At 54.5% G+C, this 16555-nt stretch overlaps 1 protein-coding gene across 1 annotated transcript; it reads left to right on the top strand.

Moving 5' to 3' along the window:
- Positions 1-443: 443 nt before the first annotated feature.
- Positions 444-8341, top strand: ZADH2 (zinc binding alcohol dehydrogenase domain containing 2). Its single transcript, XM_036246010.1, has 2 exons — positions 444-705; positions 6720-8341. The coding sequence occupies exons 1-2, from the start codon at positions 497-499 to the stop codon at positions 7642-7644; spliced, it is 1134 nt and encodes a 377-aa protein (XP_036101903.1). The 5' UTR covers positions 444-496; the 3' UTR covers positions 7645-8341.
- The last annotated feature ends 8214 nt before the right edge of the window (positions 8342-16555 follow it).

Below are 16555 nucleotides of genomic sequence, written 5' to 3'. Positions count from 1 at the left end.
AGAACGCCCTGGGCTGTCGCCGGCTCGGGACCGCGGCAATCGCGGGACGCACGGGTCCCATCGGCTCCCCCCTCGCCCTTTAGAGGAGTCAAATCCGGCTTTTAGAGCGTGGGGAGGGTGGGGATATCCGGTGCCTCCCCGGCGCCGGGAGGAAGGGGGAGGGCGGAGAGGCTCCCTGGCCAGTGTGCGCCGAGCAGATTCAAACCAAAACAAAAAGATTAAAGGAGCAGCTACCGGGGCGGCTGCGGTTCCCCGGCCAGGACCCCGAAGGGTGGCGCGTCCGGGAACCGCGGGGTCTGCGTGGACACCCGGAGCTGCGCGCGGGAGGGGGGAGCGGGCGCCGGGCGTGGAGGGAAAGGGGGGGAGCCGAGGGGAGGGCGCGGGCCGGAGGAGGGGCGGACCCACCGGCTCCGCCCGCGCCGAGCCGAGCCGCGCCGCCCGGGCTGGTCGCGACCTTGGCCTGCGGCGGCGCAGAAAGCAGGCGGAGGCGCGGGCTATGCTGCGGCTGGCGCTCCCCAGAGCGCGAACCATCGTGGACATGTCGTATGCCCGCCACTTCCTGGACTTCCAGGGCTCCGCCATCCCCAGAACCATGCAGAAGCTCGTGGTGACTCGGCTGAGCCCCAACTTCCGCGAGGCCGTCACCCTGCTCCGGAACTGCCCGGTGCCACTCCCCGGGGACGGAGACCTCCTCGTCCGAAACCGGTGAGCCCGGCGCGCGCTCTCGCCCCGGCCCTGCTTCTCCGGGCTGTCCCGGCCGCCTGCGTCTCCAAACCCCGGCGCGCTCGGGCGCACAGCCTGACTTGGCGAGATCCCGGGAAGTTGAACCCGCCGCCATCTGGCGAAGGCGAATGTAACGTGACTTAGGCTGTTGTGAACATCCGATGCCGAAGAACGTCCTCATAACTGGGGGTTATTTTAATTTGGGATTCCCCTCCCCTCCCCCAGCGCTCCCTCCTCCCCCTCCCGCTCCCGAAATAAAACCGACGGGACCCAGAAGCCGAGGCTTCCCGCCCGGCCCACCCGCGCGCACCCAGGGCTCCTGCGTTCACATAGTCTTTAGGGTGGAGCAGGAACAGCCTGGACACACACTGCGACGTTTAGGTAACGTGCTCTGGAGGAAGGAGGCCGGCACACGGCTGGCTTTGCCTGTCCTCCAGGTTGGCAGTCGCCTGGCAGTGGCGGAGCCTGACTTTGAGTGTGTCGGTGTGCACTTCGCCGGTGTCGTCTTCGCGTTGTCAGTGCGGTGTGACTGTTGTTTGTGCCCCGGAGTGGAACGACAGGCGTGTGGCGCGCGTCCTGGGCGGCTGGGCCAGGGCCAGGGCGGGGGCATGGCTGCGTTTGCCCGCACGTTCTGCAGACCATCGGGGACACTGGGGTTGTTGTCCGACCTGTCTTTTCCACCCTTACACTCCTCACCTTCATGTGTTTCCGCCTCACTAATCTTTAGTAACTGATGAAGCAACAGGAAGGAAAGGGATCCCACTCGGTGGAGCCAGGCCCGCGGGTCTCTCCGGGTGGGTCCACTCGCTGCCGGACGTGCAGGCGGGGCTTGCCTGTTCCTCCATCCCCTTCGCTAGAGCAGGACTCCCCCCTCCCCCGCCCTCTCTGTCCAGTCCCAGAGGTTACAATGTTGCATGTTTCAGGTTGAAGAAGACTCTGAAGGGAGAAGAAAGTTCTGTTGGTGACTATGTTGTAAATTGTGTGTACCTTACCAAAGTAGCTTAATGCAACATTTAATGGGTCCATTTTGGAGATTCATATCAGCCTTCCGAATAAGATTGTAAGGCTGAAGAATTCTGATCACCATATAAAACTTTTGGAAACCTGTTGGAAACGTAAACATTTAGTGAGCCAAGGGTGGGGTTGCATAGAGGTGGGATGTGTACCCTTTAACAAGTTTGCAAGGGTGGAGACAGCCTCAGAGGGTTTGGTTTCTTCATTATGGAGGGCATTGCTAAGGCTGTTCAGGACATGGGTCTTGCCAAGTTCAAAAGGAGGGCTGTGTGTGATCACGCAGAACATACAGAAAACACGAGTGATTTTCTAGAAGCTGAGATGAGCCCCAGGCTGAAAAGCCTCCAAAGAGACGAACAGGCAACAAGTTCCCCACAGGCTTTTGTTTCGTTTTTCTGATGAAGCACACTACTGAGGATCTGTGTTGTAAACACACACAGCTGCTGGTGTAAAACCCCTTTTAGAAGCGGGCACGGGTGGGGAGGGGGCCATGGAGCCTGGCAGGCGGGAGGAAGTGTGAGGTTAGAGCACAGGCAGAGCAGGGGTTGGTACCCCTGCCCAGCACCTTGGGTGGAGGCTGCTCCAGCCCCTTGGAGCTCTCCCCAGACAAGTGTGCATCAACTCCTCCGGTGCCCCTGTCCTGAGAATCCTCTCCCTTCGTGCTCACCATCACCCCTCACTATCCCCTATCCCGCCCAGTGCCCGGGGTCTGCACAGCTGTGTCACCAGCCAGAGTCCCTGGATTCTGAGACCAGAGCTCTGGACAATCGGCTCTCATGTTTGGAGCTCGTCAGTTTGGGTTGCTTCAAGACCCCTGCCTTTCCCCCTCCACCTATGCCAAGAGTCCCTTTACTATAAATAGTATATTGAGATGTACAACTTGACCTCTAACTTCTACCTTGAAGCCGGTAACAGAAAGAGAATGGAGCCTGTTTTCTGAGTGTTGGGAGGGGGCAGAACCTCTGCCTCCCCTCTCCCCTACTCTGCTGGCAAACCTCCTCCTACCCCCAATTGTGGGAAGATCCTTTATTCTTGCTCACAAGGTCAGTGGAGGTGGCATTTTACTCCTCTCTCTCTCTCTCTCTCTCTCTCTCTCTCTCTCTCTCAAGAATAGAGGCTTAATAACTCACTGCAGGTTAGTTCATCTTAATTCTAGACCGAATCTCCCCAGAACAGTGTTAATTGCATGAAAATTTTATGCATGCGCTTCTCCTTTTTATCGGGATAGAATCTGCTCTGGAATGAATGGATTAACCCCAAGTTCACTTATTTGGAAAGGTGTGTGGAGGTCTGTCTTCTCTCACCTGAACCATTTGCACAAATCATACCATCTCAACAGAAAATACAAATTCTTTCTTCACCCGGAGGGAAGTGCTTTTAAGCTGGACAACAATTAGAATAATCGTGTTGACCATTTAGGGAAGATGTGACAGGGGGCACAGAAACTCCCCCCTGGAACCTGCAATTGATGTTCCCTTCTGTTTCCTACATCCCAGGACAAGTTCGATGTCCCCTCCATACCCGATCTCAGAAAAAAAGAAAGGGAGCAAAACCCCTATGGGGAAGTCAGTTTGAGCGCTATTTTGAGCATTTTAGTAAGGTAGTGACACATTATTTCGTTTCTAAATATTTCTAACGATTTTCTGCTCCTGTGTAAGATAATGGAGTGAAGAGATTGCGGGGGGGGGGGGGGGGGTGGAGAGATGGGGTGGGGGATGGGGAAGGCGGTTTTGATAAAGGGTTTGTTGCTCACGGGAGAGGAACACTATTTCTGCAGACTCTCAAAGCCAATTTTTTTTTCTTTTTTTCTTTCTTCCTTTCTTTCCTTTCTTCTTTTTATTTTTTTAAATGAGGGTCTGGTTTGGACGACTTTGTCCGTCTCCCAGTATCGAAGGCATTTGCTCCGGACTAGTCTTGCCTTCGGTTTTGTTCGGAGAAAGCGCCCCCCTCCCCCTGCAGAACTGCCCAGTTTCACAGTAAACATGACCAAGGGGCTCAGCACTTCTTAATATAAATAAACGGGCGACTCTGGAAGGGTCTAAGTTGGGGGAAAGCCTGCGCGTCCCATTTTTTCCTGAGGTTCCTGGACATCAGTTCTTTGAGTGGGTCTGGCCGTCGGATCGCCGAAACCCTGCACTCATTAAAAGCACATATTTTAAATTAAAGGGGCACACGGGGAGCCTGCCAGCGGCTCATCCTCTCCAGTGGTCTTTCCTTTCTTTCCCCTGTCCCTGGCGCTTCCTGTCCCGGCTCCCACCGGCCTCTTCCCCAGCCGCTGCTCTTGAACTTGGTTCTGGTGGAGCAGAGCATGGGCTCCCGACCCCAGGCAGCTCTTCCCAAAGCCAGGTAAGGGCGAAGTGTGTCAGGGCCCTGGCGGGTCCCCACCAGCCTTGGTTGCTGCACAGCCTCAAAACTGGGGTCCGGGAAAGGTGGGGACGCACTAGAGACCAGGGGACACGAGAGGGCAAGGTGTGGGGAACCTAGATTTGCCACCAGCTGGAGACTTTCACCTACAACGAAGGCTATTTAGAAGACGACAGGGCAGTGTGGGGGGGGGCACAAAAATGGGGGTGCCTTGGAGGCCAAGGTCACTGTCCGGCCGCAGGGGCCTCTGTCGGGCGCGCGGTGCTGTGCCCTGGCTTGCAGACCAGAACTTGACCTCCCCTGGGCCCCAGCTCCAGGGTGGGCGACCCAGGACCCCTGCCGGCCCGGCCCGGGAGCCAAGGTCATGGTCTCGGGGCTGGGCCTGGGCCCTTGCCCGGGAGATATTGATCGAACCTCTGGGTGGTGGCGGCGGAAGGCCACGTGCGAGCGGAGGGTTGGGCGGTCGCCGCAGGCCAGGCAAGTCGGAGGGAGACTGTCCGGGAAGCGCCGACTCCTGGCGCCCAGCAGGCCGACTCGGTGCGCCCGGGGCCTTCTGGGTGGCGGAGCCCAGATGCCACTGGACCCAGAGCGCCGCGGGCCTGCGGGTGTCCTGTGGCTGCTCTGGGCGCGGCCCGGCTCAACCGCAATGTCCCACTCGGCTGTTAGGCAAACCCGCATGGGAAACTCAAGCTTCCGCTGGTGGGTGGCAGCAACGCCAGCTTCCAGCAGAGCCCCCCCCCACTCTGTCCCCTGTGGTGGGGTGCCTGCTCCCTCTGCTTTCTCCCTGTGTGTCCTAACCCTCCCCGGAAGTGGCAAACTGCAGCCTGGGAGGGGGCCGCTGGGGCTGCGCTCTCCTCCGGCACCATGTTCCTGCTCCGGGCCCAGGGAGGGACGAGGTGCTGACGGCCCTGCAGTGTCCCTGGAGTTCAGGGCGGGGTCTCCCCTCAGAGAAAGGCGCCTCTCCAGTTGGGATTGCAGAACTGCCGGGGGGCTGGACTGGAGAGGCTTGGGAAGGGTTAACTGTGGGCGCCCAGCTCCAAAGCAAACCCCACGTTCCTTCCAGGGCAGGACGCATTCCCAGAGTCTGCAGTCCCAGCCCGGTGTGTCCTGTGCAGGCGCTGCCGCGGGGCCTGGCCTGGCTGCCTTCTGGGAAGACCAGCAGCTTGCTCTGGGGAGCTGGCCTTTTACAAAGACCAGGCCTTGGGAACTGAGTCCATTTCAAGGAGAGAGATGAGACCCCGCCCTCTAGCCCCCCCCAAATAGAATGCAGGCATCTTGGTATTAAGTGCCAAAGGAGAACCAGCAAACACCATTTTCCCTACTTCTCCTGTGGGATCACTGGTGGGCGTGGGATTCCCAGGCTGTGGGGGCGGCTGTGCCTGGGCTCACTTTTGCAAGCAGCCCGACGTGCTGGGAAGAACCGGTTCCCTGCTTTCTTATTTCCCCACGTGCACAGAGCTCTCTGTGTGTCCATGCCCAAGGCACAGTCCTCCGGGGACATCTTCAGGGGCAACGTGCTGCCTAAAGTTCGGTGGAAGTGGGTCCCTGCACGGGGCACTTTTGGTTTATTCAGTTCAATTAAAAGTGAATTATTTTCAAATGGCCTACTTACCAGCTTTCCTCCTGCCGCCAGGAAACACCATCCTTCCCCTTCATCACAGGTGGAAATGACATCTTTAGGGTCCTCCATTATGTCTAAGCCACCTCCTGACATTCTTAGGAGACGACGTTTCCCCCTTACGTATCAGGATATTTTTGTTATGAGGTATACCGAGATGAAACAGAGCTGGTAAGAGCCCTGGCCTCGCAATTAAACGGACTCTGGATACCAGAGTGAAAATAATCATCTGGTATTAATCAACTTATGTCTCTGCTTCTTGTTGAGGGGAAATATAGTGACGATTTGCTTTCCTTTTCATCTGAAAAGGACTGTAAAATGTTGAACGTTCCATAAAATCTCTCTCCCCTTACGAGACAGTTTCTGCTCAGTTAATCAAAGTGCATATTTTCACACTGGACGCCGTGACATCAGAGAAAGCCGGCCACAGCGTCTGACAGTGTTTGGAAGCAGCCCCCACAGCCCTGACCTTGCGCATCACATCAATCTTGACTAATACCATTGTCATTACTATTATTATCTGAAGTGTTAAATTGTGGCCAAAATCAATACAAGTCTACTTCTTTGAATATATTTTATCCACTGTTGTTTTTAACATCTTTGTTAAGAAGCCAATTAATTTCCAACTCAGCTCCAGTGAAGTTGTAGAAGAAGGGCTTCCTGACACTTTTTTTGGGGGGCGGGTTGATTTATTTCTCCTTTCAAAAGAAAGAGGAAGGGAGACAAAGGACACATGAAATAAATAATTTGATGTTTAACGTGATTGAAATTATTCCTGAACCGATGACAGCAAAACTCCGACTGCACATCGCTGTCGAGCTAATACCTGTTTAATTTCTTCTTCCCAGCCGGCGACCGGGACTCGCTTTTCCCGTCGGAACGTGCGTCTTAGCCAGCCCTCCACAGTCACCGAATGAGAGGGGTTTTCGGAGGACGCCATGAGGGCCTTATTGAGAACAAAACATCTTACTGTACTTTTTGTTTGATTGTTTTCTTCTAGATTTGTGGGTGTAAATGCCTCCGACATCAACTACTCAGCCGGACGCTATGACCCTTCGGTCAAGACCCCCTTCGACGTGGGTTTTGAAGGTGTGGGCGAGGTCGTCGCCTTGGGCCTCTCGGCGAGTGCCCAGTACACAGTTGGCCAAGCTGTGGCTTACGTGGCCCCAGGCTCTTTTGCCGAGTACACAGTGGTGCCCGCCAGCATTGCCACGCCGGTGCCCTCCGTGACGCCCGAGTACCTCCCCCTGCTGATCAGCGGCACCACAGCACACATCAGCCTGAAAGAGCTCGGCAGGCTGAGGGAAGGGAAGAGCGTGTTGGTGACAGCGGCCGCGGGGGGGACAGGCCAGTTTGCTGTGCAGCTGGCAAAGAAGGCCAGGTGCCACGTGATTGGAACTTGCTCTTCCGACGAAAAGGCTGCTTTTCTGAAATCTGTGGGCTGCGACCGTCCCATCAATTATAACAGTGAGCACGTGGGTACTGTCCTGAAGCGGGAGTACCCCGGAGGTGTGGATGTGGTCTATGAGTCCGTGGGGGGCGCCATGTTTGACTTGGCTGTGGATGCCTTGGCCACCAAAGGGCACCTGCTCGTCATTGGCTTTATCTCCGGCTACCAAACCCCCACTGGCCTTGCGCCCGTGAAAGCAGGGACGTTACCGGCCAAACTGCTGAAGAAATCCGCCAGCATCCAGGGCTTCTTTCTGAACCATTACCTCTCTGAGTACCGAGCATCCATGGACCACTTGGTCAAGATGTATACAAGCGGGGACCTGGTCTGCCAGGTGGACCTGGGCCACCTGTCTGCCGAGGGCAGGTTCACCGGCCTGGAGTCCGTATTCCGGGCTGTCGATTATATGTACATGGGGAGAAACACTGGGAAAATTGTAGTTGAATTACCTCACTCTGTCAACAGCAAGCTGTGAGAACAGAGTAATGGGATCAATCAAAGGGGAAAGAAAATGGGTACTTGAGGCTTCAGAATTACTCAAATCAATTTAGTTTTAGTCAGTGATGGAGATCATCTTCCTGTAAACGAAAGTAAGGTGTTTGCACGTAGGTTTCTCTGCTTCCCTTTTGTCTTCTTCTACCCCTCCCTTGGGGAAAAAAAAAAAAAGGTGACAATAAAACTTCCCTCCATGGCCCAGAGGTAAACCTTTACATTCAGCCTTTGGTCATGGACAGTCTCTTCCAGATTTTATTGTTCCTGGGAACTAAATCAATTCCTGATGCAAGAGCTGATCAAATCAGCGTGTCTCCAGCTGATGAGATTTTAAAATTGGTCTCGAAAATAGTTCACAAATTCTTTACTTTGGGACAGCTTTGTCTTAGGCTAATTAGTAATTAGTAAATGAGAGGTGTCGCAAAAATCAGCCATATTTTTGAGTCCGTGTTCTCAGGAAATGGCCTTTTCTATCCTATAAATCATTAGCCAACTTTCTAAACAAATTTGAGGCAATTCTCCCACGACTTTGATTTTATTAGCAAAACTGACTGAGTGGGCACAGATGTATTTTAAAGAAATAGCTTGTATCAGTGGGTTTTGTCCTGGCGACATTTCACTTGGAGTGGCCTTTCACTCCTCCCTAAGAAGCAAATCCGTTTGGGAGTGGGGATGACAGATTTGGGGGGGCTTTAAAAACTCAATACATGTTCAGGAAAGGTGCGTGCCCCGTCCACACTGAGAGCCCACCACCCGAGACGTGGGCTGGGCCAGGGCAGGCCGCGCCGGGCACCGCGGGAGAGGCCGGCAGACGCGGTCGGTCTGGGCGGCTAGCACCCCTGCAGCTGGGCGCACAGCCGTGGACAGTGGGAGGACGTGGGTCCCCCGCTGCGGCTGCCGGCCGGAAGGCGAGTGGCAGCTCTGATCACGGCGCAGTAGCAGCGCCTGCCCCTGTGTCCGTGTACTTCCTCCCGGGGTCTGGGGCAGTGAGGGGCTCCTCGTCCCTCCCGCCCGATGTCATGCAGGAGCAGATCAAGTCCAGCGCCTTCTCTTCGGAATCACACCTTAGCTGGTCTGCCCACCTCCTCACCGGCAGCTCACCCAGGACGGCTCCAGCCTTCCTGGTGAACGTGGCCACCCCGGTGTCTTTCTCACGAAGGCAGGGCCGCCCGAGATCTCTCGGGGCCTGGGTGTCCGTGCCTCTCGGGTGCTCAGGAAGCAGGAAGACAGTTAGAGGTGGTCCCAAAACCTTGGTGACCACATTTCACTGTCCTCGCCTTCTGTCCGGGGAGCAAGGAAACCCTACTGCCCCGTCGCTGCTAGAACCTGTTTTACAAGATTTACTCATTTCCCGGCACGCGTGTAGCTGCTAGCACGCACAACAATACAATTTATATGGTAAATGGGACCAAATCACGGCTTCACTGAATGTTATGGTTGCACTGAAGGGAGATGTCACGGTAAATAGCTGCCGAATTATGGATCATGCCGAAGTGTCACAACTGCACGAGAGACAAATGGCGCTGGAGGCCGTCGCCCCGCGCTGCCGTGAGTTATGGGGAAGGGTCGCAGCCGGATGCAGGCTCTTTGTGTCCTCGTCACAGCAAAGGGTTACCAGAGCCGGGACGCGGGGAGCGGTCCAGTGCGGGGCTCGGTTATTGATGTGTCCCTTTCAGACCTCACGGCTGTGGCACCGCAGAGAGGGACCCGGCCTGGCTCTCAGAGACACCAGCGCGCGGGGAGGGGCGGTCGTGAGTGGAACGGCACCGGAAATGGGGGCGCCGGGAGCTCCAGCGGCCTCATCAGAACCTCGGCACCTGGACCCCAGTGCGTCTGAGGCCCCGCGCGGGTGCGTGAAACCTGAGCAGCAACCCACACCTCCCTTTGTCAAGCCCGGGGAAGGACCTGGCCGACCGAACAGCCTCCGAGCCGAAGTGTGTCCCGGTTTCTTTCACTTTAACGGGAGGGTGAAAGGGTGACAGGTTAGTGATGGATCCCTTCAGCTGCAGAATAGAGATTTACTGTGTTGGGAAGGAATACACTAAATTCAGCGATGTAAAAAAAAAAAAAAAAAAATTCTTCCAAACACCCAGGTTTGAAATAACATCTAATCTGAAACCCTCCCGCGCTCTCCCCAAACGAAGGGACGACAGCGTGGGCTGTTTGCATTTAATCCCAGGAAACAAGCATGAAAGAGTCCGCCCATTCAGATAATGCCAAAAAGATGTTTGAAGTGTGTGTGTGTGTGTGTGTGTGTGTGTGTGTGTGTGTTTATTCTTCTGAAAAATGATTTGTAAATTGAGGGTCAGAGTTCAGCAGTTCCGTCTTCTGGGATTATCATTCACGACCGGCCTCTAATGGGAGGTGAAACAGGCCGACGGGCTGCACACCTTCCTTCTGAACGGTGTTACATATCACAGGAGTACATCCCCACGCAGGGCGATGTCAGTCTTTGTCTGAGACAGGCCGGGGCCGGGCGGGCGCGGTGGATGAATGTTCCTTGGTCCTCAGGGTGGCCTCACGGCACATCAGCCTGGAGGTCTGGGGCTGGGCAGATGGAGGGTCTGACTCTGGTTAGCAAACGGGAAGGGATTCCCAACGGCCCCTAACACTCCCCCGCGACTTCAGATTTGTTCTGCCTGCAAATGCGAGGGACTGTGTCATTTCAGACTCCTTGGACGATGACTTCTGCTATTGACTGATGTCCGCATTAAAAAAAAAAAAAACCAGAATCGTTTACAAAACAACAGCACACATTTTGCCCGATAGGCTCTACGAACGGTTATTGTATGGTTTCCTCCGAGCGGGGTTTCTCAGGAGCGGGACTGGGCTCTGCAAGTGGAATTACGTTCAGTATTTATCTAATGAACGCGCGGCGACAAGTAGCTGCTCGTGATTAAAACGCAAACCCTGCACCATGTACTTAAGGAACATCCCTGCTAATGAGAATGTAATGTCCTCACACAACACAGGCTTCATTTTGTGTCTGCTGCCATGAGAGCTGGAAATTTGACAAATGATGTCATTTAAGACACATGCCTGCCATGGGGACCTGCTTTTTGGCTTCCTGTTCTGGCTTTTATTTGGTTAACATTTCTAATGGCCACCCGACATGTAGCGGGTCACGTTTTAACCCCTTCCTAGAATCTCCAGTGAGTCCGAATGGACCGGCCTTCGAACCGGGGTAGGGGGTGCTCAGTACCGAGGATGTTTCTTAACCGCTTCACCACAAGGACATGTGGGATAAATACCATCTTCTAGATTTATATAAAAACAGATGAGCAATGTGCAATGTTCAGAAAAAAACAGGAGACAGACAGGGCCAACGCCATCCGGGCGGGGGATGATTTGCTCACGGCCGGCGCGAGTTCCGGGATGCGGCCCAGTGCGCGCGGCCGCCGTGACGGCCTTGTCATTCCTGCTCCCTGGACCTCCCAGTCTCTGGTCACTAAATGGTCTCGGTGATTTACGGTCCTTATTGAAAGACAACGTTGATCTATGCAGACATCATTAGTTAATTTGGTGGATTTGGGGAGGGTTTTGTTTTTTTTAAGTTAGATTTTATGTAACTCATTTTTAGTGATGGCCCAGAACAAAAGAGAGAGTGTCCTGTTTCTGAGGTCAAAACGCAGAACTCCAGAGTATCAGTGCTGTCGGGCATTCGCGACTTCAAATCCTTTTTCACTAGACCTTTACTGTGATATTATTTCCACTTATAAAAGGAGGAGGGCCCTGGCCGGTTTGGCTCAGCGGTTAGAGCGTCCGCCTGCGGTCCGGAGAGACCCAGGTTCGGTTTCCGCTAAGGGCATGTACCTCGGTTGCAGTTTGTCCCCGGCCCTGGTTGGTCGTGCAGGTGGCAGCCACTTGATGTGTCCCTTTCACGTCGATGTTTCTTTCTCTCTCTCTGCCTCTCTCTCCCTCCCACTCTGTCTGTACAAAAGATGGAAAAATGTCCTCGGGTGAGGATAAAAAAAAAAAAAGGAGGAGGGTTTGATATGAGAAACTTATTACTGTTGTCTGGCCGGTGTGGCTCAGTGGTGGAGTGTCAACCCACACACCATGAGGTCACCAGTTCAATTCCCAATGCCCAGGTTGTGGGCCTGATCCCGGGGGGGGGGGGGGCATGCAAGAGGCGGCCACTCAGTGTTCTCTCTCATCAATGTTTCCACCTCTCTCTCCCTCTCCCTCAAAATCAATAAAGACAAAAAAAAATTAAAGAAAGAGAAACTTACTGCTGTTATCATGAGCAAACTACAGAACATTGGCAAACATATTTTTAAAAGTGTTTTAAAGTGCTATACAAAATACATAAAGAATATTTCACCACCATGCTTTAGTTCGAGGAATTCTTGAACTTCGAATTCTGTGATATTCCAAGAAAGTCAGACAAGGTGCATGTTTCGAAGACAGGTGCCTGCGTGGTCGGTCTCAGTCATTCGCTGGCTCTGAGTAGCCCATGCGAGGTGAAAGTCAGACAGCCGTGGCCTGGCCTGGGGTCGACGCCGTCTGAGCATCCGCTGCCCCGCAGAGGAGCCCGTGCACCCTGCCTGCTGTGTGGGCTCGAGGCATCTGAGGCTCAGCCCCTCGGGAAAGCGCCGGGGGCCCTCACGCCCCGGGTAAGTACCGCCCAGAGTACAGTTTGGGGGGACCAGCAAGTGCCTCGTGTGTGTAGGGATCCCTGAGCCAAAAGTGCAGAGGCTGCAACGGCCCCCTGAAGGAAGGACGCCTTCCCCTTGAAGGGCACTATCTGACATTGTCTTTCTGCCAACATGAAATTAAAATAATAATTAAAACACACCCTGCTGACTGGCGGTAGCATCCAGCACAGAGCACAGCGTTGTGCTTAGCGCTCAGAAAAACCTTCCACGAAATTGCCTGCTCCCCCACGCGTCCCCCCTCCGCGCAAACAGCTCCGCCGAGTCTCGGTGACTCCAGTGAAGTGTCCTCGGCCGGGGGAGGCGGAGGAGCCTGCTTCGGGAATGACGGGGACCCTGCTTTGAGGTCTCTGCCTTGCCCTCTGCCCACCCTGGGCAGTTGGCCAGCAGGAACGTGGGCCTGGGATGTGCTCTGTTCTCCTAAATGAGGAGACTCCACTGTCCTTCCCACGGTCAGATTTGGGGTTTAAGGGACATCTAGTTCCACCCATTTTGCTGAGAAGGAAACTGAGACTGGGAAGAAGAGGCGCCGTGTCCGAGGCCAGGGAGCTCCCCGGACCAGACGCGGAGCTGGGGCTCGGGTCCTCTCTCCACGCACGGCCATCTCTGCGGTCCCCTCAAGTCTGTTGCTCCTCGGCACGTGCCCGATCGAAAGTGTCACAAAGAACAACCAGCCTTGTTGTAAATCTCAGGGGATGATGTGATGCCTGACCCAGGAAGGATATCACGGTTCTGACCACAAAAGTGCGCTCCACTCAGGACCCCTTTAATGCAACCCAAGTCAAGGGTCCCGAGCATCTGATTCTGTGCCGTCTCAACACCGCACAACCTTTTCCCGGGGGGTGGGGGGACACTCAGTGGAATTAATGTCGGAATGCCCGCGATTTAGTTTTAATACTACAGGGAAGGTCTCCCCTCCTATCAAAGTATCCTTGTTTGTCAAATAATGAAGACCAAATAAAGAAAAGCTTTATTTTATTTTCATGTGTTGAGTGGGGTTTTTGGCCAAGAGTGACTGTATCTGCTCATCTTATCGCCTATAGAAAGCTGATAATGTTTGACCACCACGGTCTTTGTAACAGCAAACTATTCAGAGTCTGACTTTGCTCCACCGAAATCCAATTCTGAGCCCTGCAGACCCGCAGCGGCGGTGGCCGATGCGTGATCGGCGGCGGCCGTGGGGAGCGCGGGGGGGTGAGGACGTGTCTGGGGAGAGGCCTGCTGGGCCCCACGCTTCATGCTCACGTGTGGCAGAATCTCATGCTCTGTACAAATGACAGGTCATAATTAAGGCTCAGAAACAAGCCCTTCAGAGCCACACGACATTGCACACTCAGGTCTGTGTACATCACTGCTGTCTCCCTTGAACTCATGCATAACAAGCATAAACTTTCAACTTCACACACACAAATCCTTTCCCCATAGAAACAGCTTCTTTTAACATTGAAAAACCCTTCCCGGGAACAGCAACAATGTCAAAGGCAATCTTATCTCGTACAAAACCTCATTTCTCACCGGGGACTGGAAGGGACAGTGGTCTCTCTCCGTGTTGTCAGAATTTGCATTTGGAAATTGAATTGTCTCCTTGAGGGTTTTTACTCAAAGTAACTTTTGGAGAATTCCTTTCATCCGGGTACATCCAGGTGCAGGGACGGAGAAGGTGCCGGTCCCAGGGGTTAAACCTCATTCTCTGAGCAGTGACGTGCAAAGCTGCCACCATCGCTGTGGAAGAGTATTTATCCTTCTGCGTTTACTACTTTATGTAGCATCTTGGAACTCAGGAGTCTGATGTATTCGAATACAATGTTGCCAATTCCACCTCTTCAGTATTGAATAGAAGGAGATGATTCCCATCTCAGAGGCCGAACTATTAACATGAAAGCACAGGAAATGACTCCTTGATCAAAGAGGCCCTGGGCCAACAGGCTGTTCCCCTTGGAGAGGAGCCTCTGCCACCCCGTGGGGCTACCTCACCTGCTGCCACAGGGCCTGGCTGAGCCGCCGCCCGGGGCCCAGGGGCCTGCCTCTCCCGGCAGTGCCCACCTGCGGTCTGCGGGCTGCTCTCTGAGCACAAAGGTTCTGGATCCCAGCGCCTTTGAGAGGCCCCGTCATAAGGCTGCCAGTCTACTTGCAGGCATTTCTGAGCCACCTGGAGGCTGCCTGGGTGTGAATTTCCGAAACACGGCTTGGCTGCCTTTTCTCATCATGATTTCAACTTCTTTATTTTTATTATTATTTTCTTTATGCTCACTGGAGGACATTTTGTTGTTGTTGTTGTTGTTCAGGTAGAGGGGGAGGGAGAGGAAGAGAGAGAGAAAGAGAGAGAAACATCAATGTGAAGGGGACACATCGAGTGACTGCCACCCACATGACCCAACCAGGGCCGGGGACAAACTGCAACCGAGGTACATGGTACATGCTCTTAGCGGAAACCGAACCCGGTCTCTCTGGACCACAGGCCGACGCTCTAACCGCTGAGCCAAACCGTCCAGGGCAATTTCAACTTCTTTAGGAGGACCATCATCCGTCTGAAACTCAGCAGTGCCGCCAGGGTCTCTCTGCTGTTGAGAGTGCTCGGGGGTGACCGTGTCCACACTGCCCTCCAGGGGCAGGAAGGACGTTGGGGAGGTAACAGGTGCGCCCTGGCAAGGCTCAGCCCAGGCGACCGCAGACACCTACCTGGACACTCACTGCCCTGTACATACAGGCGCAAGGACCGGACTCTGCGGTTTTCCTTCCATCCAGCTGGTGGGAGTCAGAGGGACCTGAGATGGAGTCCCCTTTCCCACCATCAGCACCACAGCTCTGGGAAGATTCTTAACCCACAGGAGCCCCAGCTTCCTTCTTTGTCTCTTTCCTGTCATCTTCTATTGGGGGGCTGCAGAGCTAGAATTGCACTGGCCTGTGGGAATGTCCTAGCCACTCACTATGGGGCCAGTCCCTTCCCTTCTTGCCTCTGGAGAGGAGAGAGAGGCGCAGAGGAGACAGGAAACGGTGTGGTTCGGGAGGTCGTCCTAAAATGAGGGGAGCCTGCCCCTCACACCACAATGCCAGAAAAATCGGTTATAGCCTTGTCACCTCGAGAGACTTGAGATTAGAAAAACAAAAGGAGCCCTGGCCGGTTTGGCTCAGCGGTTAGAGCGTCGGCCCGCGGACCAGAGAGTCCCGGGTTTGGTTCCCGCTAAGGGCACGTACCTCGGTTGTGGTTCGTCCCCGGCCCTGGTTGGAGTTGGGCAGATGGCAGCCAGTTGATGTGTCTCTCACATCGATGTTTCTCTCTCTCTCTCTCTCTTCCTCCCTCTCTCCCTAAAAAGAAAAATAAGAGAAAGTACCACGAAGTAGACAGCAAAGTCTCGCCATTCATTACCCCTGTGATACTTCCCACCCCAAAGTAAAAGGACCTACGTTTTCTTTCTAAGTATAACAAAACTAGCCTATGACAGGCCCACTGTGGATTTTTATTATACTCACATTAAATATATAAAATAGTATATATGCATATCACATTAAAAAGCTTTGGGGTGCAAGTATAGAAAGATCCAACGGAAACTGGCACAACCAGTAAGGAGGGTCATGGAAGCGGCAAGTTCAGAGGTAGAGCAGGCTTCAGGCACAGGCTGATCAGGGATCCAGCCCCACTTCTCTGGCACACAGCTGCAGGAATAGGCTGTGCTTTCACTCCGTCCGCAGCCCACCCACCAGCTCGCCAACAAAAGGCCTCCCCTTACGCAGGAGTGGGCCAAGGGACCCGACAACTGAGTCAAGAATCCAAACCACAAGAGATCCATGGCTCCGCTCAGGACGGGGCAGGATGGATGCTGGGAAGGCAAACTGCTCATCGCCGGTGAATCAGTCCCAGACTGCTGTGAGGAGGCAGACCCCCTGTATGGTAAGGGGGTCCTCGCAAATCCCTTGAGATCCTTGAAGCCAGGGACCGAGTATGTCTTGGGGTCTTGGGCATCTAGGAGCGCGTCAGGCATTTAATGAAGGTGTGGGTGGATACCCGCCTCCTGGGGCCGATCTGGACCCCAGGTCTCTTCACCCCCGTGAGCCACGGTCCCTGCGATCCTGCCGAGCTGCCCTCCTGCAGCAGAGGCCGCGACATGCGTGGCCTACGTGGCAAGGCCAGGGCACAGTGCTCCAGCAGTGGGGAGGTGAAGGCTCCCTCCACCCTCCACAGCTCTGAGTCTTGTCGGAACGAGATGCTCCCCAGACATGCTCCGGGCCTGACCCAGGTGG

This window comes from Molossus molossus, unplaced genomic scaffold (genome assembly GCF_014108415.1).
Source record: "Molossus molossus isolate mMolMol1 unplaced genomic scaffold, mMolMol1.p scaffold_m16_p_6, whole genome shotgun sequence".
Lineage (NCBI taxonomy): Eukaryota > Metazoa > Chordata > Mammalia > Chiroptera > Molossidae > Molossus > Molossus molossus.
Note: the sequence above shows the minus strand (reverse complement) of the source record. Positions and strands in the feature narration are given on the sequence as shown.

Coding starts and splice junctions, on each gene's coding strand:
- ZADH2 (XM_036246010.1), top strand. CDS start 497: ATGCTGCGGCTGGCGCTCCCCAGAGCGCGAACCATCGTGGACATGTCG. Junction 706..6,719: donor GACCTCCTCGTCCGAAACCG/GTGAGCCCGGCG, acceptor GTTTTCTTCTAG/ATTTGTGGGTGTAAATGCCT.